Below are 26,582 nucleotides of genomic sequence, written 5' to 3'. Positions count from 1 at the left end.
AAATTAAAAGTATTTAATCTAAACTACACAAGACCAAAACGACAAAAATCCAGCATACACAGTTCAAGAATATGGTTGCGAAAGAGTTCTTAAAGTTGCGACAAAAATAATCCACAGTTGCGTGAAAAGATCACAGTTGCGTCATGTTTAGACAAAGTACCTTTTAAATGCAACAAAGTTCCAAAGCAGAAGCTAGTGCGGTGGAAAACAGGCAATGCGTTGCTCCTGAGACCCTGGGGAGGCGATGCGACAACCCCGCTGCAGCAGTGGGCGTGTTGAGACGAATCTGGTCTGTATGGGGAGAAAGGCGATGACTTGTATGGATTCCGGTGCGTATGTTCCATTGGAAGTTTACTCTCGCAAAGGCACGATGCGATGATCTGTAGAGGCTGCGATGATCTCAGGGGCGACGATGCGCGGACCAGCGGTGATCTCTCTCTCTCTCAGCTCCTCGATTCCATGGCTCTGCGATGACACTCGCAGTGACGTGATGCGGTCCGCAAGCAAGCGGTGCGACGATCTCACCCAGCGACGACAGGCTCTGCGATGACACTCGCAGCGATGGTAGTCTTCCTGCACTGGTCTGGTGCGTCCCGCAAACGAAGGGTGCGATGGCTCTGGCAGCGGCAACAGGTGCTGCAACGATCTCGACCTTTGTAGCGGTGGGAATTTCCTCGCACTGTCGGGGATGCACTCCTCAAGCGAGCGATGTGACAAAACTTGCAGAAAGTCTTTAAAAGCTTGGTTTCCAGCTTCCCAACACAGGTACAACTTCCAGAGGCACCACAAGTGGTCCAAGCATTCTAGGAAGACAGAACTCTCTCAGCAGAGTTCAGGGAAGTTGGGGGTGAAGTGCATTTGTTCCTGGGACTTCTTAACAGGGAGCCAGCTCTTCTCAGGCCCTTGGAGATTCCTTCAATCAAGGGGACACAGCACAAAGCAAAGTCCTTCCCCTCTCCTTGGCAACAAAGCAACAGCAGGTTAGTCCAGCAGTACAACAGCAGGACAGTCTTCCTTCTTCAGTTTCTGCTTTCTCCTTGGCAGAGGTTCCTTCTTGATTCCAGGATGATCTAATTTTCTGTAGTCAAGGGTCCTGTACTTATACTCCTAAAAATCTTTGATACCTTTGTGCAGGAGGGCTCTGAGCCAGTTCTGGGTATTCCTTGAGCACTTTGTTTTCCTGGCCTCTCCTTTCCTTTCAGGGAGAGGGGCATGGTCGTCAGCCGCCCAGCAGGAGGTGGAGCCAGCATTGTGGAAGGCAGGCACAGCCCTATTCAGGCCCAGGTGCTATCCCCTCCCACTACTCTAGCTGCAGATGGAGCTATTCAGCCCAGGGATGGCCCACTCAGACTTTGGAGCCACCAAGCCCCTGTCACTCACAAACCAGACAGTCAATTCACAAACAGGCCAAGGCACACAGAAAGGTCAGACAAGAAAACAGCAACTTTCTAAAAGTGCTGTTCTCAAACACAGGATTTAAAAACAACTTTCAACAGAGTTCAGGGATAACAGACTTTTATGTCCTATCTTGCTCCTATGGGAAGATATGCTGGTAGCCTCTGTAGCCAGCTTTCCCCATGATAGCCTATGGGGCCGGATAGCCTTGCAGTAGTGAAAATCGAAAATGGCTGTAATTCACTACCAGAGCTTGTCACCTGCACAAGTACATGCTCTACCTTTCACATACTCTGCACCCTGCCCATGGGGGTACCTTGGGCCTTCCATAGGGGTAACCAATGTGTACAGAAAGGGAGGGGTTAGGCCTGGCCAGTGGGGACACTGACCAGGAGGACATGGCAGTTCACAGACTGCACACAGGCACTGCGGTGACAGGCTGAGGTGGCAGGCCTGAGACACCATTTTAGGGCTACTCATGTGGGTGACACAATCAGTGCTGCAGGCCCACTAGTAGCATTTGTTATCAATAGCCCTGGCACACTCAGTGCACTTTACAAGGGACTTCTTGGTGACACAAATATGCCAATTATGGATAACCAATTATAATAACAATTAACACAGGGAGCACTTGCACTTTAACCCTGAACAGCAGTGGCAAAGTGCCAAAAGCATCTAAACCAGCAAAAATGAAATACAGCACAGCATCAAAAATACAAGAGGTAGAGGCAAAAAGATAGGGGAAACCATGCCAAAGATTCCAGGTCTAACAGAAACAAAGAATATTATCCACAAATGTGCCTGCTGTTCTGTGAGTGAGTTTTCTGAAAGAAGACCACCCAATTTCGTGCCTATGGGAAACAGCTATCACAACGCAACTTTAACAACGCACTACCATTACAACGAAACTTTTACAAGGCAACATCCATTACAACGCATGCCATTACATCACAGATGCTATTACAACGCATGCCATTACAACATAAGTATGGGTAAGTATTTTAATTAATTAATATTTTTGATATACATTATTTTAATGTAGTAATTTTAACCCCTACTCTATCCAACACTTACCCTACTCTCACACCCTCCTGGAGTTATAATAGTAATTTAAACCCCTACACTATCCAACACTTACCCTACCATTACACCCCCAGGAGTTAGAATAGAAAATACAAATATATTAAATAAAATTAATAATTAATTTAAATAAATTTAAAAAACATTGAAGTATATTAAAATTAAATTAATATTAATAAAATGTAATACTTACCTATACTTACGTTTTAATGGTATGCGTTGTAATAGCATCTGGGATGTATGGCATGCGTTGTAAAAGCATGCGTTGTAATGGATGTTGCATTGTAAAAGTTGCGTTGTGATGGTATGCATTGTAATGTAATGTAATGCAATGTAATTGGTCTTTTATATAGCGCGGCTAACGCTCCAAGGAGCATCTAGGTGCCATTGAATGATCCAGAGATGTAGGAGATAGGTTGGCTGCTGGTGATAGCTCATCCAACTATTACACTAGTGCTCTAGCGCTGGTGTCCTGTAACTTAAAGATCCAGGTTTTCAGTCCCTTTCTGAATTCCCTTTCCCTTTCTAGTGCCTGTAGAAAAGGGGGGAGAGTATTCCAGGCTTTTGCTTCAAGTATTGGAAGTGATTTACCGCCTCTTGTGCTAAGCCTGAAAGTTGGAACCGACAGGAGGTTAGCATTAGAAGAACGGAGGGTGTGTGTTGGGTGATATCTAGCAAATCTCCGTTGTAGGTATTTTGGGCCTAGGGCATGGACGGCTCTGAAAGTGATAATCAATATTTTGAAGAGAACCCTCTTAATTATTGGTAACCAATGCAGTGTATTTAGTGCCCCGATTGCTGATGATTTCTTCGGCCATTTCAGGACTAGCCTGGCTGCTGCATTTTTCACCATCTGGAGTTTATGGGTAACAGCTTTCTTGGTACCAGCATAAACACTGTTACAATAATCTATCCTTGACGTCACCAAGGCAACTGTTACCGTTTTTCTGGCCTCCAACGGAAGTAAATCAAAAAACTTCCTGAGTCCTTTGATAATGCCTAAGCACGTTCCTGCTACTTTCAGAGCCTGTTGCTTAAAAGACAGATTGCTGTCAAGCGTGATCCCCAAATTCCGCGCCGACTCATTTGTGTGGGGCGGGCTTTCTGCCTTCTCCGGCCACCATATTTTGGGGACAAAGTTGTTGTGTGGGCCCATTGGCATGATCTCAGTCTTGCCCGTATTACATTTTAGGTGATTTGTCCTCATCCAATCGAATGTAGCCGTTAGGCAACATTTGAGATTTTTTTCCCAGTCCTGGGTATCTTTGTCCAGGACTAGGATCAGTTGGGTGTCATCGGCGTATGCCACCACATCAATTCCAAATGATGATATCAGCTTGAATAAAGGAGCTGTATAAACATTAAACAATGTTGTGCTCAGACTCGACCCTTGCGGCACTCAAATCTTTATTTGTTTCTCCTTAGAGCAAAATTCGCCCAAAGTAACCACTTGTCTCCTGCCACTCAGGAAATTCTTAATCCAGTCCAGGACTGTACTGGTGATGCCAGATGTTTTCAGCCTGTCAATCAGGATGGCATGCAAGACAGTGTCGAAGGCCGCCGACAGGTCTTCTAAAATCAGGACGGCCTTCTTACCCTGGTCCAGTGCCATACGAATGGTATCAGTAGTGAACAGATTCGGAGGAATGCTGTGCCCTTAAGCCTGATTGATTGGGATGCCATGCTTCGCTATCCTCCATGCAGAGAGCTGGTGTGAATGTATGCGTTGTAACGTCATACATTCCATGCCTATATTTGAATGTCAACACCCATTGTCATGGAGATGGGCTTTGCCTTTACACTGTGTTAAGTTAGCATGAGCTTATTACAAGTTTAAACGCCATTTTTCCTTTCTGATGCTTTTGCACAAGGCACACAATATTATAAATATTTAGAGTTTAGCAGAATATTTTGCTTCACACAAGAATAATATGTTTTCCTATTGTAGCAGCAGAAACTGCCGCTCCTCACGCTGCTCCCCGTCTCCAAGTGGTATCGTAGCGCTTTACAGCCACACCGCTGCCTGCCAGCTCGCCTCACTACCGCTATTGCTGTGCTGCCTAAAGTTATTAATACTGCCTGATTGTGTCGAAATTGTCCCGATTGCGCCTGATTGTTCTCAATTGTGCTGTGCTGAAAATTATTAATTCTGCCTGATTGTGCCGCTGCCTCTGCCCCAATCCTGTAGCGATTTTTGGTTCGCTGCCATTTTGTCTTAGCTGTTGTTGTTGTTGTTTTTGCCTCCCTACCCGGATCTCCGCCCCGCTCCCGCCTCCCAGCTGACCCTCCCTCGCCCCTCCCCCTTCCACCATCCACATATGACAGATGCTTTTGCGTGCAGCGTTCACGCGCAGCGGTCGCGCCCCATACGCGCCGAAGGTGCGCCAAAGGTAAGCCCGTCTACGCTCGTCCACGCCTGGCCCGCGCCCAGGGCCAGACCCCCTGACCACCGCAAACCCCTCTCCACCCGCATAACGTACGACGCCGCAACCCTCTTTGCCCTCAACCCCGGTCGCACACCACAATGCTGCAAAGCCACCCCAGGACTCACCCATGGACCATTCGCCTGACACCCTTGCAAGTTCACCTGCATCAGGAACCACACCAAATCCACTTCCCCCAAAATCAACTCCAACCCTAACCACCTGAAGTGCATCCTGCTGAACACCCGCTCGGTCCACAGACACGCCACTGAACTTTGGGACCTACTCGACACGGCATTGCCGGACATCGCCTTCCTTACAGAAACCTGGATGAACACCTCATCAGCGCCCGACATCGCCATAGCCATCCCGGACGCTTACAAGATCATCCGAAAAGACCGCACCAACCAAACAGGAGGAGGCATCGCCATCGTCCATAAGAACACCATCCGAATCACGACCAGCTCCGACGATAACCTCGCTACCGCCGAACACCTCCATTTCCAGATCTACACCGACCCCACGACCACACTTAGAGGCACCCTCATCTATAGACCACCAGGAACCCACACACAATTCAACGAAGACATCACTGACTTCATCAGCCCACATGTCCTCAACTCCGAGACCTACATCCTACTGGGAGACCTCAACTTCCACCTGGAAAAGAAAAACGACAGCAACACCACCACCCTTCTGGACAACATGGCCAATCTCGGACTCAAACAACTTGTTGACACCCCCACCCACCTTGCCGGACACACGCTCGACCCCATCTTCACCTCCAGCAAGCATATCTCCTTCGACCACACCACAGCTCTCCATTGGACAGACCACAGCTGCGTTCAATTCAACTACAAAATGACCTTGACCCACAACCCCCCACAACCTGCTCCTCGAAGAAACTGGAACAAAATCACCGCCGAAAAAATCTTCACATCGCTTAACCAAAACCCTCCTGCCATATCATCGGACCCAAACCAAGCTGCCACCAAACTCACACAATGGATAACCCACAGCGCTGACGAACTAGCACCCTTGAAAAACCACCAAATCAAACTTGGTAGCAAAAAGGCCCCCTGGTTCAATGATGACCTTAAGAAATCCAAAAAATTATGTCGTACTCTCGAGAAATCCTGGAGAAAAAACCCAACCACTAACAACCTGACCACCTTCAAGGCCGCCACCCGCAAACACCACCAATTGATCCGATCCACCAAGAAATCAGCATTCAAGGACCGACTCGACAACAACACCCACAACAGCAAAGAACTATTCAACATCGTCAAAGAATTTACCAACCCCACCGCCGGCATGAACGACATCACTCCCTCCCAAGACCTCTGCGACTCCTTATCCTCTTTCTTCCACAACAAAATCGCCGACATACATAACAGCTTTGAGAACCAGTCCGAAGAACAGCCCTCTCCACCCACCCCTGAACCAAAACAAAACTCTCACAACCTTCGCGCCTGGAACCCAATCACTACTGAAGACACCATCCGCCTGATGAACTCCATCCACTCAGGATCGCCAACCGACCCTTGTCCCCACTACATTTTTAACAAAGCAGACTCCATCATCGCACCCCATCTCCGCGATGTCATCAACTGCTCCTTCAACTCCGCTACCTTCACAGAAAGCTGGAAACATGCCGAACTCAGCGCCCTCCTGAAGAAACCCACAGCAGACCCCTCTGAACTTAAGAACTACCACCCCATATCACTCCTCCCATTCCCTGCCAAAGTCATTGAGAAAGCTGTCAACAGTCAGCTCGCCGCCTTCCTTGAATCCAACAATTCCCTCGACTCCTCACAGTCCGGCTTCCGAGCCAAACACAGCACCGAAACCGCCCTCATCGCAGCTACGGACGACATCCGAACGCTACTGGACAACGGAGAAACAGTTGCCCTCATCCTACTAGACCTCTCTGCCGCATTCGACACAGTCTGTCACAGCACCCTCATACAACGCCTCAGTAACGTCGGAATACATGGAAAAGCTTTGGACTGGATCATCTCGTTCCTCGCTGGGAGAACCCAGAGAGTCCGCCTCCCCCCATTCAAATCAGAGGCCACCGAAGTCATCTGCGTAGTACCACAAGGATCATCTCTCAGCCCCACCCTCTTCAACGTTTACATGAGTCCCCTCGCACCCATCGCGCGACAACACAACCTCAACATCATCTCCTACGCAGACGACACCCAGCTGATCCTCTCCCTCACCAATGACCCTAACACCGCCAAAACCAATCTACACGAAGGAATGAAAGAAGTAGCCGAATGGATGAAGAACAGCCACCTAAAACTAAACTCGGACAAAATGGAAGTTCTCATCTTAGGTTCATCCCCCTCTGCTTGGGACGACTCATGGTGGCCACCGGCCCTGGGTACAGCACCTATACCTACAGACCACGCACGTAACCTGGGCTTCATCCTAGATTCCTCCCTCTCGATGACCAAACAAGTCAACGCCGTCTCATCCTCATGCTTCAACGTACTTCGCATGCTCAAAAAAATCTTCCGTTGGATCCCCACCGAAACAAGAAAGACTGTCACCCACGCACTGGTCACTAGCCGACTGGACTATGGAAACACCCTATACGCCGGAACCACAGCCAAACTACAGAAAAAACTCCAACGCATCCAAAACGCCTCAGCCAGACTCATATTGGACATCCCCCGTCAAGCTCACATTACCGATCACCTGAAAGACCTCCACTGGCTCCCCGTCAACAAGAGAATTACGTTCCGTCTCCTCACCCACGCTCACAAGGCCCTCTATGACCTAGGACCCGAATGCCTCAACACACGTCTGTCCTTCTACTCACCCACCTGCCAACTACGATCATCCAATCAAGCCCTCGCCGCAATTCCGCGCATCCACAGAGCCACCATGGGTGGAAGGTCATTCTCCTACTAAGCAGCCAAAACCTGGAATTCTCTCCCCACTCACCTCCGCCTTACACAGAACCACCTTACCTTCAGAAAGCAACTTAAAACCTGGCTATTTGATAAGTAATACACAACCCTCCCCCAAGCGCCTTGAGATCCTCTGGGTGAGTAGTGCGCTATACAAATTCCTGAACTTGAACTTGAACTTGGTAAGCTATGTCTGAACAGTGACTGCCGAGGCCTTCAAGGTTATTTCAACACAGTGGCTGTTGTCTTGTTCTGATCAGCGCACGTCCTAGACATAACACTTATGCAGCTGTGGCCACTTCTAATTTTGGCACGTTTAATAATGCACTGCGCAAAGCATGCCCAAACACTTGAAAAACATTTGCATGCAGAGAGCTGGTGTAGAAAATTATGTGATACCTTTATACTTGGACCAGAGGTATGGGGTCGTCCTTGTAAACCCAAAGAGACCTTCTATAGATATAATATAATATACTAGCAAGGGAGGGTAAGACTTTGGTGTAATCTAGCCTTCTTCCCTTTAGCATTTTACCATGCTTTCTCCCTTTGTATTCTATGGAATAGTAACTATGCTAATAACTTTGTTGCTCATAATATGTTTGCTTGTATTAGTTAAGATACTGCGCTTGAGAACACGGCACTAGAAATAATTATTTCAAACTTGCACGTGTTTTTATTTACTCCTAGTTTTGGACTGGTATGATAGTATAACGAAAGAGTGTTTGTGTGTTCCACGTTACCTGAGGTATTCTAAGTTCATGTTCTGGGTTGTCTGATCATTGGGGGTATGGAAGAACCAACGAGACACTGATTGCTAGTCTGGTAGGGGATTTTGGATACTAAGGTGAGTTTTGGCACACCTTAATTCACTGAGGTTCAAAGTCTCTATGCACAGTTCTGTGTAGAAGCAGAATCCCTGCGACACCATCTTGCCTTTTTAGGATTAGTGAGGCCCCCTAACGTTTCATTTTGTTTTTCTTTTTTTTGTCCTCATACGCCAAAAAATGTGCCCAGAGTCTGCTGTATTCATTTTGGGGCCTTCCATTCGAATAATTAGCACTAGTAGTACCTAGACTCTGATCTTAATGGATGCACTTTCCACACATACCCTCACAATTAGTCAGTTCAGATCTAACTTGTTGGCCTGTGCAACTGATCCGAGGGATATATTTATCTGCGAAAGGCATAATCATTGGACAAATAGGTCACTCTTGTCACAGCTTGTCTAGCCAGTCTATACATGGCAGCCAAAAATCTTTTTTTCTTTTCCAATTTACCCTGTCTAAATTTAATGTAAATTTAATTGCATTTACCCAGTCAAGGTAGGTTGGTGCGGTGGTCTTAACCCAACATTTACGAATTTCTCTACTGGCAAGTAAAATTAAATAAAAAGACAACTTACTCACATTTTGAGGTAGTAAATCGTAATTCGGAAAAATACCAAAAAAAACTAAAATAATGCTCACCTGAATTTCAAAACTGAACATCGCTTTCATACTTTCCATAACCACACCCCAAATAATCCTGTAACAAAGGGCAGCTTAAAAACATATGAATATCATCAGCTTTTTCCTGCTGGCACTTCGGACAGCAGGGGATAAGACCCTTTGACAATTTTGACAGCCTAGATGGGGACCAGTAAACTGTTGGGACAAAAAAGATGGTTTCTTTTTAAATTGGCAGCAGCTACTATAGAGTGTAGTAAATCATAAGATACTTGCCAAATTTCTTCTGTATTTTCATCTGGCAAGTATTCTCCCCAGAGCTCATTCGATAAGGTCTCCGTCAGCCATATCCAGCATCGTCCGGGAGAGATTTGCTGTCTCTTTCTTGTTCCGCTTTGTTTTGTGTAATGCCTTCTCCAGTTCATTTGAGATGCCCACAACTATGCCAGATGCCTGGCTCCAGCTTCTGATTTGAAGATATTTAAATTTTGATATATTTCTTTCTGTAATGTTGTTCATCTCATCCCATGATATCAGCGAGCCCTGGGGCATTAACTGAACCCAGCGTTCTATCCCTGCGACTTTCAATGGCATTGCAAGTGCATCTTTGGGCCACTATGGAGATCCTGGCGAATCCCATATAGGAGACAGGGCACTATAGTAACCAATTTTCAAAGCTTTTCAAATTTTTTACCAGATGGTCGCTATATCTTTCAGCAGCTTTAAGCGGACCTTCTTAAAGAATCGCGGGTCACCAAACTTAGGTATTGCACCGTTACAACGCAACTTTTACAACGCACTACCACTACATCGCAACTTTTACAACGCAAATACCATTACAATGCATGCCATTACAACGCATGTCATTACATAGCAGATACTATTACAACGCATGCCATTACAACGTAAGTATAGGTAAGTATATAATTTTTATTTAATTTTATTTTACATTATTTTTTTAATTTAATTAATATTAAAATTAAAATAAAATATTAATATATTAATTTAAGTAATTTTGGAGTATTTTTAGGTTTTAGGGCTGGGTTTGGTTTTTGGGGTACAGGGATATTTTTAGGTTTTAGGGCTGGGTTTGGTTTTTGGGGTACAGGGGTATTTTTAGGTTTTAGGGCTGGGTTTGGTTTTTGGGGTACAGGGGTATTTTTAGGTTTTAGGGCTGGGTTTTGTTTTTGGGGTACAGGGGTATTTTTAGGTTTTAGGGCTGGGTTTGGTTTTTGGGGTATAGGGGTATTGTTAGGTTTGAGGGCTGGGTTTTTTTTTGGGGTACAGGGGTATTTTTAGGTTTTGGGGCTGGGTTTGGTTTTTGGGGTATAGGGGTATTTTTAGGTTTTAGGGCTGGGTTTGGTTTTTGGGGTATAGGGTTATTTTTAGGTTTTAGGGCTGGGTTTGGTTTTTGGGGTACAGGGGTATTTTTAGGTTTTAGGGCTGGGTTTAGTTTTTGGGGTACATGGGTATTTTTAGGTTTCAGGGCTAGGTTTGGTTTTTGGGGTACAGGGTTTTTTTTAGGTTTTAGGGCTGGGTTTGGTTTTTGGGGTACAGGGGTATTTTTAGGTTTTAGGGCTAGGTTTGGTTTTTGGGGTACAGGGGTATTTTTAGGTTTTAGGGCTAGGTTTGGTTTTTGGGGTACAGGGGTATTTTTAGGTTTTAGGGCTCGGTTTGGTTTTTGGGGTACAGGGGTATTTATAGGTTTTAGGGCTGGGTTTGGTTTTTGGGGTAAAGGGGTATTTTTAGGTTTTAGGGCTAGGTTTGGTTTTTGGGGTACAGGGGTATTTTTAGGTTTTAGGGCTGGGTTTGGTTTTTGGGGTAAAGGAGTATTTATAGGTTTTAGGGCTAGGTTTGGTTTTTGGGGTACAGGGGTATTTTTAGGTTTTAGGGCTAGGTTTGGTTTTTGGGGTACAGGGGTATTACGACTTTAATTAAACTTAATTATTTAAATTAATTTAATTAAATTTAATTAAATTAATTACAATATTTACAATTATAAATTTAATTGAATTACATTACTTACATTAAATTAACTTAATTACTTTTTTAAATTATTTATTATCTATAATTATATTAAATTAAATTATATTAAGTATTATTTTAAATTTAATTAAATTATATTTATTGTAATAAATTACATTATATTATTTTCTATTTATAAATTTATTAAATTTCATTAATTATATTATATTAAATATTTTAATTTAATTACAATTTTAATATTAATTAAATTACTATAATGTAATTAAATTAAATTGATTACTGTTTTAACATTTTTTAAATTATATTTATTAATTTAAATTAACTAAATTAACTTTATTACATTTTTAATAAAAAGATATACTTACCTATACTTACGATGTAATGGCATGCGTTGTAATAGTATCTGCTATGTAATGCCCTGCGTTGTAATGGCATGCATTGTAATGGTTCCTGCGTTGTAAAAACTGCGTTGTAACTGTCTGCGTTGTAAAATAACGCATTGTAACGACATAGATCCCCAAACTTATACATAAAGGCTTGGCCTCCTCCTTTAATGTCCCATAACATTTCTTTAAGCATTATTCCTGCATCTGAGTCATCAGGCAGATTTAGGAGCATCTTTCCTGCCTTTAATAAAAATACCCAGGCGTACAGCTTCAAATCCGGTGCACACAACCCCCCTTTATTTTTTTCCTTTGCAGCTTTTTCCATGAAAGCCTTATTCCCTTGGAGGCCCACACAAAAGAATTCATTCTAGATTGTATTTTCCTTAGCTTCTCTTCCTTAAATGCTAAGGGGGTATTCTGAAATAGGAATATAAGTTTTGGTAAAAGCATCATTTTCAATATGTTAACTCTTCCTATTAATGTCAGAGGAAGAAACGCTAAACTTTTTAAAGAATCTGCTATTTCTTTATCTGTCCTAACAAAGTTTTTGACAGTGATCTGTGTTAGACCTGTCAGCTTTTTCGGTGGTCTCCCCTTATTTTTTTGGTCCCTTTCTGCCTCCCATTATTTTTCCACCAATCCTATTTGTGTGGCCTTAGGTCTCCGGGTGCCCCACCACTGCTAACCAGTGCCAGTGCTGAGGTACAGGTGCACCTTCCTAAAATGTTGGATAAAGAGAGTTCCTATGATGGACGCCTGTCAGGAATTACCTGAGAGTTCTGGCCCATAGGATAACATTAGAGGGTTCCAGAACCTTCCAGCTAACTCTTGTGACCTGGGCCTAGGCTATATAAAGGAGGACACTGGGTGGCCTTTTTGTCACGACTGGGCTGGCTGGAGTGCAGACTGCAGTGTGAGGGGGATAGTGACTCAGGCTAATCTGACTGCTCTTAGGGGCTGCAAGTTGGTTGTGGGAGCTGTCCTCGCGCCTGTTGATCTGGCCCTGCCTGTGAGGAATTTACCTGGACCAGGCTCCAGCATGGCCACTTCAAAGAAACGACAAATTTAACTCAGCATCTGGTGAGAGTAACCTGGCCCTGGCCTTAGAAGCCTTGGAGGGTAGTGTTGTGGTCAAATATGGCTACGTAAAAAGAAAGAACGTCCACCACAACCTCTGAGGTGGAGCGGGGTCTCAAGCTGGGCCTGTGTTCTCTATATGGCCTTATGAGTGAGCTCTAATCCTGTTGGAATCCCTTAATAACTGGTTCATACGGAAAAGCATTGGCCGTGCCCTTTGAGCCCCCACCCCCCTGTCCTCTTCTGGCCACTGGGTGACCTCCCTGAGGTGCTGTGTGCTGAGATTCATCTGGCAAAACCCGTGCTAGGCGTGAGGAGAAGGTGAGCGCCGCTGGCTGGGAAAGAGACGCTGGACTCCCGCCCCGCGAGTCTCCACACACTCCGTCATTCCGGAGTTCCCTGACGAGACGGAGCCTGCAGCAGCCCTTGGTGAGGCCGGGCTACTTCCCTGGTTGAACTGGAGCCAAGAGCGAGGAGGGCCTTGGGTTTCAGGGTCTATGTGGAGCATCACCGGCAGAGTACCCTGCCACCTCCAGTGAACAGTAGGACCGGAGCGAGGGAATAGGGGGAGAGTTCGGCCACAGCAAGGAAAGTGCTAGACGGGCGCAAAGGTATCTGGGTCTAGGGGGGAAAGGATCAGTCCAAGAACGGGGTTGGTAAGAACTGGGCCCCAGGGCTGGATCTCTTGTGAACAACTTGACTTGCCCCAAATTAAGATAGTGGTGTTCCAGCTCAAAATTCCCCTTTGGAAGTGATACCTCCCTGATACTCAATGTGGGCACAATAAAGAAAAAGAGACCATGTCCTTTGACTTAGCAACCAGTATGATGTTTCACCAAATGCATTCCTTAGCCTAATTCGAGTAAATGCTGAAACATGTCAAGAAAGAATTTGATGTAACTTTGAATGCGCAAGTGAATGATTTCTGATGTTACAGTTATAAGCAATGTACTTATCTGATTAATTTATCTGGCATCCTGGCACAGGTGATCTGATGGGGTTATTCTTGCTTGCTGACTGACAATTTAATGGTACTTGGAAACCAGATGCCCAGATTATTGTGAGGAGATGTGCAGTTTAATTAGTGCAATTGTACTCAAAGGAAGTTGTCTGAAGGACCACTTTAATAAGCAAGATATCCTTCAATTTCCTGTTTCAAAGCAAAAAGATAAAACCTCACAAACTTTCTATTTAACTAAAACGGTGTGGTGTCATTTTTGGTGGGTCTGCGCTGGGGTGTTGTAGTGAGTGTGATGCAAGCACAACGGTAAACAGTCATAATATCGATTCCAAAATATAGAATGGACATAATATCGAAGTAAAAATATAGAATGGACAAAATATCGAATGGACACAATATAGTGGTTAAAAATATCGAATTTAAGGTAAGTAATATCGATTTTCAAAATATAGAAGTCAAAATATCGAAGTATACAATATAGGCATTAAATATATCGATTTTTTAATAATATCAATTGTTTTAAAGTGTTTTGTATGTTAGTATGTGTGTGAAAAGTGTATATTAATTTTTGTAATGTATGTTTAATGTATTTTAAGTAATGAATTGTATGTTATTTAATTTTTGCGTAATTTAATTCTGTAACGGGTTGTGGGTTTATAGGGAAATAGGGTGGGAAGTAATTTAATTATATTAAACTAAATATTAATTTTTAGCAATTATTAATTTTTAATTACATTTTGCTTTTTAGTTCTGTAGCGGGTTGTGGGTTTATAGGGGAATAGGGTGGGAAGTAATTTAATTGTAATTAATTAAATATTTGTATTTATTTATTTGTATTCATTTTGGATTTATTGTTATTTTTTAATTGGTAATTAATTTGTATTAATTGCCAATTAATCTGTATTAATTGATTAATTGTTAATTATGTTTATTTTCTAAATTTATTTTCTGTAGCGGGTTGTGGGTTTATAGGGGAATAGGGTGGGAAGTAATTTAATTGTAATAAAGTAAATAATTTTTTTCATTCATTGGTATTTATTTTAAATTTATTGTTAATTAATTTTTAATTGGTAATTAATTTCTATTCATTGGCAATTAATTTGTATTAATTGGTAATTATTTTGTATTAATTAAATATTTGATAATTATGATAATTGTATTAATGTATTTTCTGTAGTGGGGTGTGGGTTTATAGGGGAATAGGGTGGGAAGTAATGTAATTGTAATTAATTACATGTTAAAATACTTTTTGTGTATTGATAATTAATTTACTGTTAATTTGTAATTGGTATTAATTTGTATTATTAATTAGTTTTTGTTATTGAAAATTAATTAGTTGGTAAACAATTATGAATAGGTTATTAATTCTTAATAACTAATATGTAGTTGTATTTCTAATTAATTATTACATAATATTACATTGGTTATTAATTTCAATTAATGTTTTATTAGGATTGATATTTAATTTATTTTTAATAATATATTAAATCATTACTTTCCCTACTGTTAAACTTACTGGAGTGGGAATAGTAATTTTCACCCTCCCGCTATCCAACGCTTTCCCTACTGTTGCACTCTCTGGAGTGGGAATAGTATTTTTTACCCCTACGCTATCCAACGCTTTCCCTACTGTTGCACTCTCTGGAGTGGGAATAGTAATTTTTACCCCTACGCTATCCAAAGCTTTCCCTACTGTTGCACTATCTGGAGTGGGAATAGTAATTTTCACACTCCCGCTATCCAACGCTTTCCCTACTGCTGCACTCTCTGGAGTGGGAATAGTATTTTTTACCCCTACGCTATCCAACGCTTTCCCTACTGTAGCACTCTCTGGAGTGGGAATAGTAATTTATACCCCTACGCTATCCATCGCTTTCCCTACTGTTGCACTCTCTGGAGTGGGAATAGTAATTTTTACCCCTACACTATCCAACGCTTTCCCTACTGTTGCACGCTCTGGAGTGGGAATAGTAATTTTTACCCTTATGCTATCCAACGCTTTCCCTACTGTTGCACTCACTGGAGGGGGAATAGTATTTTTTACCCCTACGCTATCCAACGCTTTCCCTACTGTTGCAGTCTCTGGAGTGGGAATTTTAATTTTTACCCCTACGCTATCCAACGCATTCCCTACTGTTGCACTTTCTGGAGTGGGAATAGTATTTTTTACCCCTACGCTATCCAACGCTTTCCCTACTGTTGCACTCACTGGAGTGGGAATAGTATTTTTTACTCTCCCACTATCCAACGCTTTCCCTACTGTTGTACTCTCTGGAGCGGGAATAGTAATTTTTACCCTTACGCTATCCAACGCTTTCCCTACTGTTGCACTCACTGGAGTGGGAATAGTATTTTTTACCCCTACGCTATCCAACGCTTTACCTACTGTTGCACTCACTAGAGTGGGAATAGTATTTTTTACCCCTACGCTATCCAACGCTTTCCCTACTGTTGCACTCACTGGAGTAGTAATATTAACTGTTACCCTCCTGCTATCCTACGGTAAAATATTGTACATTTTTTATTAATAACTTTACGCTATCCAACACTTTCCCTACTGTTGCACTCACTGGAGTGGGAATAGTATTTTTTACCCCTACGCTATCCAACGCTTTCCCTACTGTTGCACTCACTAGAGTGGGAATAGTATTTTTCACCCCTACGCTATCCAACGCTTTCCCTACTGTTGCACTCACTGGAGTAGTAATATTAAATGTTACCCTCCTGCTATCCTACGGTAAAATATTGTACATTTTTTATTAATAACTTAAATTAATTATATCTTAATTTTAAGGTCATTTGAGTATTTTTAAGTATGTTTTAGTTAATTATATTTATTATTTCATTAATTTTAAATTACTTTAAGACATTTAAAAAAATTCGATATTTTGACTGACTATATTTTTTACAGACTATATTTTGGATTCAATATTTTTGTACTTACCTGTTTGTAGATAGGAATTCGATATTTTGGCATTCTATATTTTGGTGACTATATTTTGGTAAGTCTATATTTTGTCAATCTATAATATGTCAGTGATCCAAGCAAAACACATTTGAATTCCAGATTTAACCTTTCCACCCAGCGCCATGCTACCCTAAGTGAGCCAGAAGTCCTGGTTCCAACAATCTGATCGATATCCTGCATGATTCTGATACCCAGATACCTTATCTCTCTTTTCAATATGGGAAGTTGGACATTTATATTTCAGACCATACACTCTGTTTTTGACTGGTTGATCTCGTAACCAGAAATCTGCCCAAACTGTGAAGCTATGTTATATATTATTGGAATCGCCTCTACTGGGTCAGATGTATATATCATTATGTCGTCCGCGTATAAAGATACTTTTTTTCCCAAATTCGAAACTGAAAGGGAGCTATGCTGCCCTGCTGCCTAAATTTCTCCGCCAGCGGCTCAATATAGAGGTTAAAAAGTAAGGGTGACAAGGGATCCCCCTGCCTCGTCCCTCTTTTGACTGTTACTGGTGCGGAAAGATTACCATTTACCAATATTCTGGCTATGGGAATTTGATAAAATGATATGATAGTTCTACAAAAGTTTTCACCCAAATTACATCTGGCCAAAACTTGTGCTAAATAAACCCAGTTCACACGGTTCACACGGCCAAATGCCTTAGTGGCGTCTAGTGTGATGATAGCCAACGGCAATTTATGCAAAGTTGCTATATCTATTGCACCCACCAAACTGTGCGTCACGTCTTTAATACTCCGCCCTTTAACAAAACCTTTTTGATCATTATGAAGCAACTTTCCTATTACACTATTTAATCTCTCTGCTAAAATCTTGGCTAAGATCTTATAATCAAGGTTAAGCAGAGAGATTGGCCTATAAGAATCACATTGGCTTGGTGGCTTTAATGGTTTTAGGATCAGGACCACAGTTGCCTCATTCCATGATGGGGGTGCCTTCCCTCTACCCTCAAAAATATTTGCAAATAACCTTTGCAGGACAGGAACAAGGGCTGGCGCTAGAACTCTATACAATTCGGCTGCCAGCCCATCAGTGCCGGGCTCTTTGCCCTTCTTCCCCGTCTCGATTGCCTTGGCTATCTCACTTAAGCTAATGTTTTTATTAAGATTGTTAGACTTATCCTCGTCGATTTTTACCGAGGAATATTAATCAAGCCATGAGTGAATCAGGTTATCTTGTGGGGTTAGATCTTCCTTATAGACCTGTTCGAAATGCTTATAAAAAGCTTCCTCAATATCTTTGGGATTCTCCAATATTTTCCCAGAGGTCTCACATAAGACTCCTTTTATCCTGTTTTTACTTAGATCCTTTTTGGTTTTCCAGGCTAGGACCTTCATCAACACATTACCCCCTAACACTGAGCTCCCCAATTGTCAGAAGATTACCCATTCAGAAAAAACGAACTAAACATCCATAAACAAAAAGAAGAAAATGCATGCCCAGAAGGCACGCAGTAACTGAACAAACAATACAGCACATTACATGCAATGGCGGACCGTCAGTACCTGCAGAACCCAACACAGGCCCCACCTTCAATTGTAAGCACATTTTATCCCATCTTTCCATATCAATCAGTTAATATTGTCTTGTCGATATCTGGAAGCTATTTGGTGGCATCCAGTGCTTTTATATGCAAACAACTATGTTTTACATCTCCAAATAGAGCATTTCACTGGGTGGGATTAGATTTTTATTGATCACAGTCTAGTACATTCAGCTGCCATGCCATGGTGTTGGAGCCTTCAAGTGCCCACAACATCCGATTATTATGTGAACCAAACATTATTTTGGTATGACTGCCCACTATATATTCCCCCACAACCACCTTCTTAGCAATGTTATCATGAAGCCATGATTAACACCTAAGGTGTTGGAGGTCTGTGTGGTGTTTTACCTCCATGGCCAATGCCATCTTTTTTAATGGACAGAAACATGTTAAGCTTCTGTCATCAAGGATGCTGAGGGTGTCACTCACTCCTTCCACCGTATCCGTGGACACCCAGGCCTCCACAACACACAACATGGGTCCCCGAGGGCACTACTCAGGCACAGTGTAAGCCTTCTGTTTGATTTAAACACTTGGGGACTTTCTGGTTACCTTCTGTTCCATGGACCTGGCAGCTAGCTACACTGATTGGCGATGAAATTGAAACGTTGATGACATTTTACGTTTGTTTTCAATAAGTGTACCATCAATGGAGTTCACGGGTCCTGAGAGGGTGTAAAATATCCTTAAAAGCTAATATCATTTGCGGACACTTTATGACTGGTAATCTTCAGAAAGCTGTGTTTTAGCAGTAACAGCCCTCTGAGCAAAGCAGACCTTTACGCTTAGCAGAGAGAATCTTCCCAAATTTGTTCTAATCACCAATCAACTTTTTTCTCAGTGCTTTGGACCATTTTGCGATGTTGGTGCTAACATTTTCTTTACTTAATGCAATTGGATATTTTGTATTTCTTCATTGTTCATTTCTTTAACCTGAAAGAGTTATGACCCGTTAATATTCAGGCTTTCAATAAGAAATGCCCTTGGCTAATACTTATAGAGGAAACCTAAGAAGATATAAGGCAATAGGAAAGTTAACCCCTAAACAAATGTAGGGAGAACAAAATATGTGGAATCAAAGTAAGATCAGACATTGCAGAACAAAGCATATTGCAGTGAAATCTATCTTAAAGAGCATGTCAATCACAAATGAAAGTGTGAGCTGCCCAACCGGTAGAGGCATGTCAAATGAGGCAAGGACTCTTTTGACTCACTTCCATTTTGTGCAGCTTTCCCTGTTAGCATGTTTGAGGTCACTGATCACATTTATCCGAGTTGGATTTATTCCCATTGTTAGTGTCTGATATTCTGTCTATTAATCTTACTGTAGAGTCTCTGCTCATGCTCCAAATATATATTCTGCAACCATTGGCTCAGCCTCGTTCAGCCATTGGCTTGAAACGTCATCAATCGTATCTTGTCCCACCCAGAGGGGTATTTCTCTCTCACAGTCCTGCTGTTGGCTCTTTAAATACACCTATTCACATCCAAGAGTTCTTGTCTTACAAGGCATGAGGTACATTGTGATAGGTACTATTTGCTTGTTTGCAGTTAGCAGTTGGCAAGACACAGTAGCATGACGTGTATTCACTTTAGCAAGATGCCAAATTGCATCACCACCGTATGCCCTACCCTGCCCTGCCCAGGGGAATCACCATTGTTCCGGTGCTGAGCTGTGGCTGATTACCCATTGCAGCTCTGGGTTGTCAGTATTAATGCTAGGGATTATATTGTCTCCACTAGACTAACAAAATTATTCCATTGGCACACAAGTATAGCTATGTGCAACCAGGGCCAAACTGGGGATCCAGAAACAGCCCTGGCAAAAATGTCCAAACCACCCCCCTTCTCTTCATCTTCGTGTGCTACCTCTGTTTCCATTCATCCATTCCCTTTCCTCCTTCTTTTCCCTCCCTTCTACTACTCTGCTCGCTTTCCCTCTACCTCCCTCCTCTCTCCCTCTCTCTCCTGAAGCCTTCCAGTGCAAGATGCAATAAACCTCAGGGAGTTGGAGAAAGTGACATGTACAAGAAGTGACCTCCAAGTGCTCAGCACACTAGGGACTATGCCCAGTCCAATAAAGAGCATGTCCGGCTCTGTGTGCAACCAGATACCCTCAGCAGCGGGCAGTACAAATTCTGCGGAACTTCTGCAGCAGCACATCGTGTGGTACTTCGGTGAGCGGGCAACGTTTCCTGACTTTGCAAAGTTACATTTTTTGGCAACCGTGAATAAGAGTTTAGTTATGATCCCACAGCTCACCTGCCTGTAATAATAGACTTGCATAACTTCTGTACTGTAATAACGCATTACAGTTCAGTTGTGGTGCCCGCTGGCAGCCAACTCTATGAAAGAGAAGCTAATGAGTAGAGCTTCAACGGCTGCTCTAACAAAGGGACAATTAACTTCTCAGATGGGTCCTTTCCAAGCTTTTATTCCTGGAAAAATACTTTAGTTAACTAATTATTAAAGGATTTGCCATTAAGGGATTTATGTTAATATGTTTGTTTCACAGACAACACAAATCTGTCTTCAGATTACCACAAATGTTAGCCAACAAACATTTCTGGAAATTATTTAGTCTACACTTATTCTTGCTATGTCACTCTTAAGTCATGTCAGTGCTCTACAAAACCACAAAATAATTATTAAATCCATCCATTCATAAATAAATAGGGGCAGATTTATATTTCCTGGGGCATCCCTGACACAGGTTTCATGTGGGGCAGGGCTTTACAACGGGACGCATCTCCCTAGATGCTTAACATTGTAAATAAGGCGCAACGTGGTGCATGGTTTACGCCAATGCTGCGTCACAAAAGTGATGCAACAGCAGCGAAAAGTGTTGCAAGTGGCTTGTAAATCTGCTCCCCAATATTTAACCCAATTGTAACCGGAGGATGCCTTTTGTGAGAGCAGTAGTTTAGAAGAGCGTTAGGATTATGGCAATGATGTGTTATAAAGAATGAAATAACTCGCACCATATGTGCAGCACACAGCACGGAGTCAGCCTTGGTGGAGATCACAGAGGCGATTAGGGAGTGTTAGGACAGTGGCGGCAGAGCGGCTCTAATTTTATTGGACCTCTCTGCCGCGTTCGATACTGTCCCGCACTCACTTCTCCTGACTCGATTGGCTGAGATTGGTGTGCTAGGCTCTGCACTGGAATGGGTAAAAAAATTTCTGTCCGATAGGTCCCAGCAAGTATGGATCCCACTTTTTTCTTCCTCGGACAAGCCTCTTACTACCGGGGTACCTCAGGGGTCTACATTAATCCCACTGCTTTTTAATGTATACCTTACCCCACTGATAGTTTTGGCCGAACAAATGGAGGCCAAAATCATAGCGTATGCCGATGATACGCAACTTTTGTTTACATGGCCAGATACAACACTTAATACTGAGGTCATTCGTTCTTGTCTCTCTGCGGTGTTTAACTGGTTAGCAGTAGCACAGCTAAAATGTAATGAAGACAAAACAGAGATTTTGCTGTACGGCCAATTTCCGCCCAATTTTAGAGATCTTTTGTGGCCTCCTGATTTTCCCCAGCCAAGTTCAGTCACCATCCCGGCAAAAAACCTGGGAGTATGGTTTGGGGAAGATCTGAGATTTGAGGCACACATAAAAAAATTTACAGGGGTTTGTTTTGGATCTCTCAAAGCTATGCGGAAATTTTTTCCATATCTTCCATCTTCAGCAAGAGAGTCGGTTGCGAGGGCATTAATTCTATCACGACTCGATTATGCCAACTCTCTTATGAGTGGAACTCCAGCATTCCTAGTCGCCAGACTACAAATTATTCAAAATGCGACGGCAAGACTCCTGTGCAATGTGCCCAGTAGAGAGAGTGTGCAAATCCATTTGAAGGAGCTACATTGGCTGCCGGTGACTCAAAGGATTACTTTTAAAATCCTAACACTAGCATTTAAAGCAGTCAATGATCTTGGGCCTTTTTATTTGAGGAAAAGATTCAGCTGATACACTCCCACTCGTTATTTGCGTTCAGCTGGTTGCAATTTTCTGAATGTTCCCCGCTTTCGGCGAGTGAGCCTTGGAGGCCAGTCAATTGCCGTTCTTGCGGCCTCGGCCTGGAACACTCTGCCTTTATCCTTGAGATTGATCCAGAATTTTGTACCTTTTAAGAAGGCACTGAAGACTCATCTTTTTAGATCTGCCTATTAGACTTCTGTATATTTTCTCTTGTTTCCATCTGGCCACCTGTTTGTTTTTTACTTTTCACGCCAGGATACTCTGGAGTAACAGAGCGCGTTATAAAACAGCTAAATAAAATAGATCACATCGACATGTTGTTATATTTTAAATAAACGTGGCCTTCAGTATTGTTCTACCTGCATGGTCAACAATCTACTTAGTAACTTGCAATATCCCGATAACGTATGGTGCGATTCACTTTATACCATGATTGTGTTAGTATTTATATAGCTTACTACTACCAACTGACTTCTGACTTTCTGAAACTTCTTATCTCCTTTAAAGCTGGTCACCCATTGCTGGATAAAATAGAGGCTTCCTCCATTCCGAGACTTGCGAAACAAGCTAAGGAATCGGTGGACTATGCATTCACCGAGACTCGCTCCAAGTAAGTCATTAGAAAACTTTCTTTTAAGAATCCAGATTGTGTATGAATTTGTGGAAGGTACTCCATATTGAGAACACTGTCAACACCCAGAGGGGGGTGATTCAAAAGATGGAAGAGGATAGGCAACCAAAGACAACTGGAATCAACTGAAGGTCATAGCCGGAAACTCATAGGTCCAGATTTACTACGCTTTTGTGCAGACTCTAAAGTGACTCAAGGTCGCACGTGCTGAAGTTTTGTGGGGTAAACGTGACATTTTCACAATGCAAACAAATCTCTTTGCTCTACTTTGCACCACTTTGCAGTAAGCTGGCATTACTTGGACAGATGAGCGCAAACACCCATAGATTTTGGTACAGACCAGGCTTTGCCACAAAACGAACGCCTTCTTAAGGCAGGTGCAAATAAGGGGAAATGTGTTCATTGCTCAAAAAACAAAATTATATGTTGAATGTATGGTGCAGGGAACAGCCTTTAAGCCAATGTTTGAAAATCTGCGTAGACTGCCTACTCATAGGAATTTGTAGTGGAAGAGTGGTTGTGAGCATTGAATGGTAGACTGTTTGGGACCAGCAGATGGCAAGACACCTGTAGCAAGGCAATCTTTGCACATTTGGAGTTAAGCTATATTTTCGCTTTTGTGCAAGGCAGTGCAGCTAATTTGAATACTACGCTGTGTTGCATGAAACATTAGTAGATCTGGGCCCTGGACCATTCTAAGTGCACTACTATACCCACAATCTGATGATGTCATTGTGCAGCAATGAAGTCAAGGAGACTATGGGATGATGATGATGTGTAGCGAAAAGTGAGACACCGGGGAGTCCCGATGTCTATGGTAACACCTTGCACACTTTCACGTGAACCACTGGGTTTAGAGATCAGCCCGGCAGCAAACAATGCACCCTCAACGAGTACAACAGAGTTTCAAAAACAAGGAGGGGAAAAGGAAAAAGAAAAGACACAAGTCAAGGAAACAGGAGCAGAAAGAGAATTGAGATCAAAGAAACCGAAACCAACTTAGTAATTAACATATCTAATAAAGAACTCACGGAAGAGCAAACAAAAGTACTAAACAAAGGTCTCACATTTGTCCCAAGATATAAATCGAATGCCCAGGAGACAGAAATATCTATCTATAAATTCCTACGGAATTTAAGACTTAAAAATTTCTTCAACAATCTACCACCAAGTGAAAGACCAGACATGGAACTAAAAGAATTCAAACCCAAAAGCACATTTTGTGCTCCCACCTCACACAAAACCATCGATGCATACGAACGGATTGTAACAACTGAAATCCAAAAGATAAAATACTCAGGAGGTACTACTACTAACTTTTCCAGAAAAGATTGGCAAGTCTTACAAACTTTGAGAGATGCTAATGAAATCACCATAATGAAGGCGGATAAAGGGGGAGCAATAGTAGTAATGAACACCACCTACTACAAAGAAAGTGTACAAACCCACTTACAAGATGAAAACATCTACCACAAACTTGATCAAGACCCGACTGAAATTTTTGGTAAAACACTCAAAACTATTCTAGACAAAGCTCTGGAGATGAAATGGATTACGGTTAAAACATATCAATTTTTACAGATCAAACATCCCAGAAGACCTCAATTTTACATGCTCCCGAAGGTGCATAAGGACCCAATAAAACCTCCTTTCAGGCCTATAGTTTCAGCTTGTGGATCACTATCAGAACCACTGGGCCAATACCTAGACTGGTTCCTACAACCTCTAGTCCAAAAATGGAGTACACACATAAAGGACACCACTGCATTTTTGAACATACTATCTACTATTAACATTCCAAGTAATGAAGAAATATGGCTATGTTCTATAGATGTGACAGCTCTATACACCTCAATCCCTCACAGGGAGGGCATCGAAGCTATGGAATGGTGCTTACTCAACAATGAAATAAGTGGAGGAGAAAAAACATTAATGCTTGAACTGTTACAGTTTGCTCTACTTCATAGTTATTTCAATTGGGAAGGTGACTTTTATGAACAATGTAGTGGAACATCTATGGGTTTTGCGGGGGCACCGTCCTACGCAAACACCTTTATGGCCAAATTTGAGCACGATCACATAATTCATAACACAAACTGGTCATCGGGACTTATGGTCTTTAAAAGATACATTGATGACATTTTCCTAATCTGGAAGGGTGATAAAGACATATTGGTTAACAACATTCAGAGACTGAACTGTGTACACGACCGGATCAAATTTACTCACCAAATGGATCAAAAAGAATTGGCTTTTTTGGATGTGAAAATTCTTCTTGAACAGAACAGGTTGAGAACAAGTGTATATACCAAAGAAACAGACAGAAACAGTGGTTTACATTATGAAAGCTTTCATCATTTTTCACTAAAGAAACATCTTCCTATATCCCAATTCATTCGGCAGAAAAGAATCACATCTGATCCACAAGACTTGCTCTCCACCATCGACAAACAGATCCTAAAATACAAACAAAGAGGCTATCCCACTCCTTTATTGGAAGAATCTAAAACCAAAGTTATGAATATGCAAAGAGAGTCTCTACTAGTCACCAAAGAAAAAAGAGATACTAAGAAAACAGTATGTGTTCTAAAGCATTCTTTACAATCAGCAAAAATAGTTAACATCATGAAAAAGTATTGGGTACTTATCACTAAAGAACCGGATCTGGAACCACTGTTTGCTGAAAATATCACTTTTGCATATAATAGATCTAAGAATCTAAAAGAACTGCTAAAAAAGAAAAATTCACCAAAAGAAACCAACCACAAAGGCATGCAGAGGTGCGAAAATTGTATTCATTGTAATAATGTGATGACAGGACAGATATTCACCCATCCCATGACAGGCAAAAAAGTGACCTTATTACACTCAGGAACGTGTGATACGAAGAATGTTATTTATGGAATCAAGTGTCCATGTGGAAAATTGTATATAGGACAGACAGAGAGAAAAATCAAAATAAGAATAACTGAACATAAAAGCAATATTCGGTTGAAAAATATGAAATCCACACTGGCTACACATTGGCTAGAAGCCGGGCACAACATAGCACAACTTCGCTTCACAATACTGGAAGTCATTAAACACCACCCTGAAAGAGACACTCATATATCAAGACTAAGATCAGAATACTTCTGGATAAAGAAAATGGGCAGCCTACAACCGAATGGACTCAATGACAGGATAGAATTATCCTGCTTCTTATAAAGACATTGTGGGAAGCCGAGTTTATTAATTCCTGCATGACAATGAGACTTTCCTTATCCAAAATGGCCGACACCAAAGTTAATTTGATTCATTTCAATATATTTTTATTTAATATAGTTTTGACCATGTGTGAGCCCAGTCATATAATATAATGCTGAACATTACCGCAATATTAATAACTTTTAGCATGATTTAATTGTTCCAGAAAATTTAACTGTTTCAGAAAATTTAACTGTTTCAGAAAATATAGTTTGCTTTTTAATAGATTAATTTCATAGCTGCGCAAAGTCTGTGAGAGAGGATCCTCATTTACACGGATTTAAATAATATAGAATAAGGACTGCTACAGAGTCCGAGGTCGCGATCATGTGATCGCTAACTAAGCCAATCAGCGCATAGATAGCTTTAAATAGCGACACCCAGTATGTCAGGTAACAGCGGATTCGTGGAGAACATGTGAGCGAGGGACGCTTTTCAGTTTTCATTTCTCAGTAAGTACATAACACGAAGGAGGGATAGAATGCGCGCTTAAAATGTTT

General features: G+C 42.0%; 1 protein-coding gene across 1 annotated transcript in view; it reads left to right on the top strand.

Annotated features, from left to right (window-relative positions):
* LOC147701415 (myeloperoxidase-like) overlaps nucleotides 1-26,582 on the top strand; it is a 333,004-nt gene that overhangs the window by 34,045 nt on the left and 272,377 nt on the right. Inside the window, exon 3 of the mRNA XM_086930102.1 lies at nucleotides 22,713-22,815. Within this exon, the coding sequence (XP_086786228.1) occupies nucleotides 22,713-22,815 (103 nt within the window). The remainder of the gene's footprint in view (nucleotides 1-22,712; nucleotides 22,816-26,582) is intronic.

The sequence above is a fragment of the Lissotriton vulgaris genome, chromosome 7 (assembly GCF_964263255.1).
Source record: "Lissotriton vulgaris chromosome 7, aLisVul1.2, whole genome shotgun sequence".
NCBI lineage: Eukaryota > Metazoa > Chordata > Amphibia > Caudata > Salamandridae > Lissotriton > Lissotriton vulgaris.
Note: the sequence above shows the minus strand (reverse complement) of the source record. Positions and strands in the feature narration are given on the sequence as shown.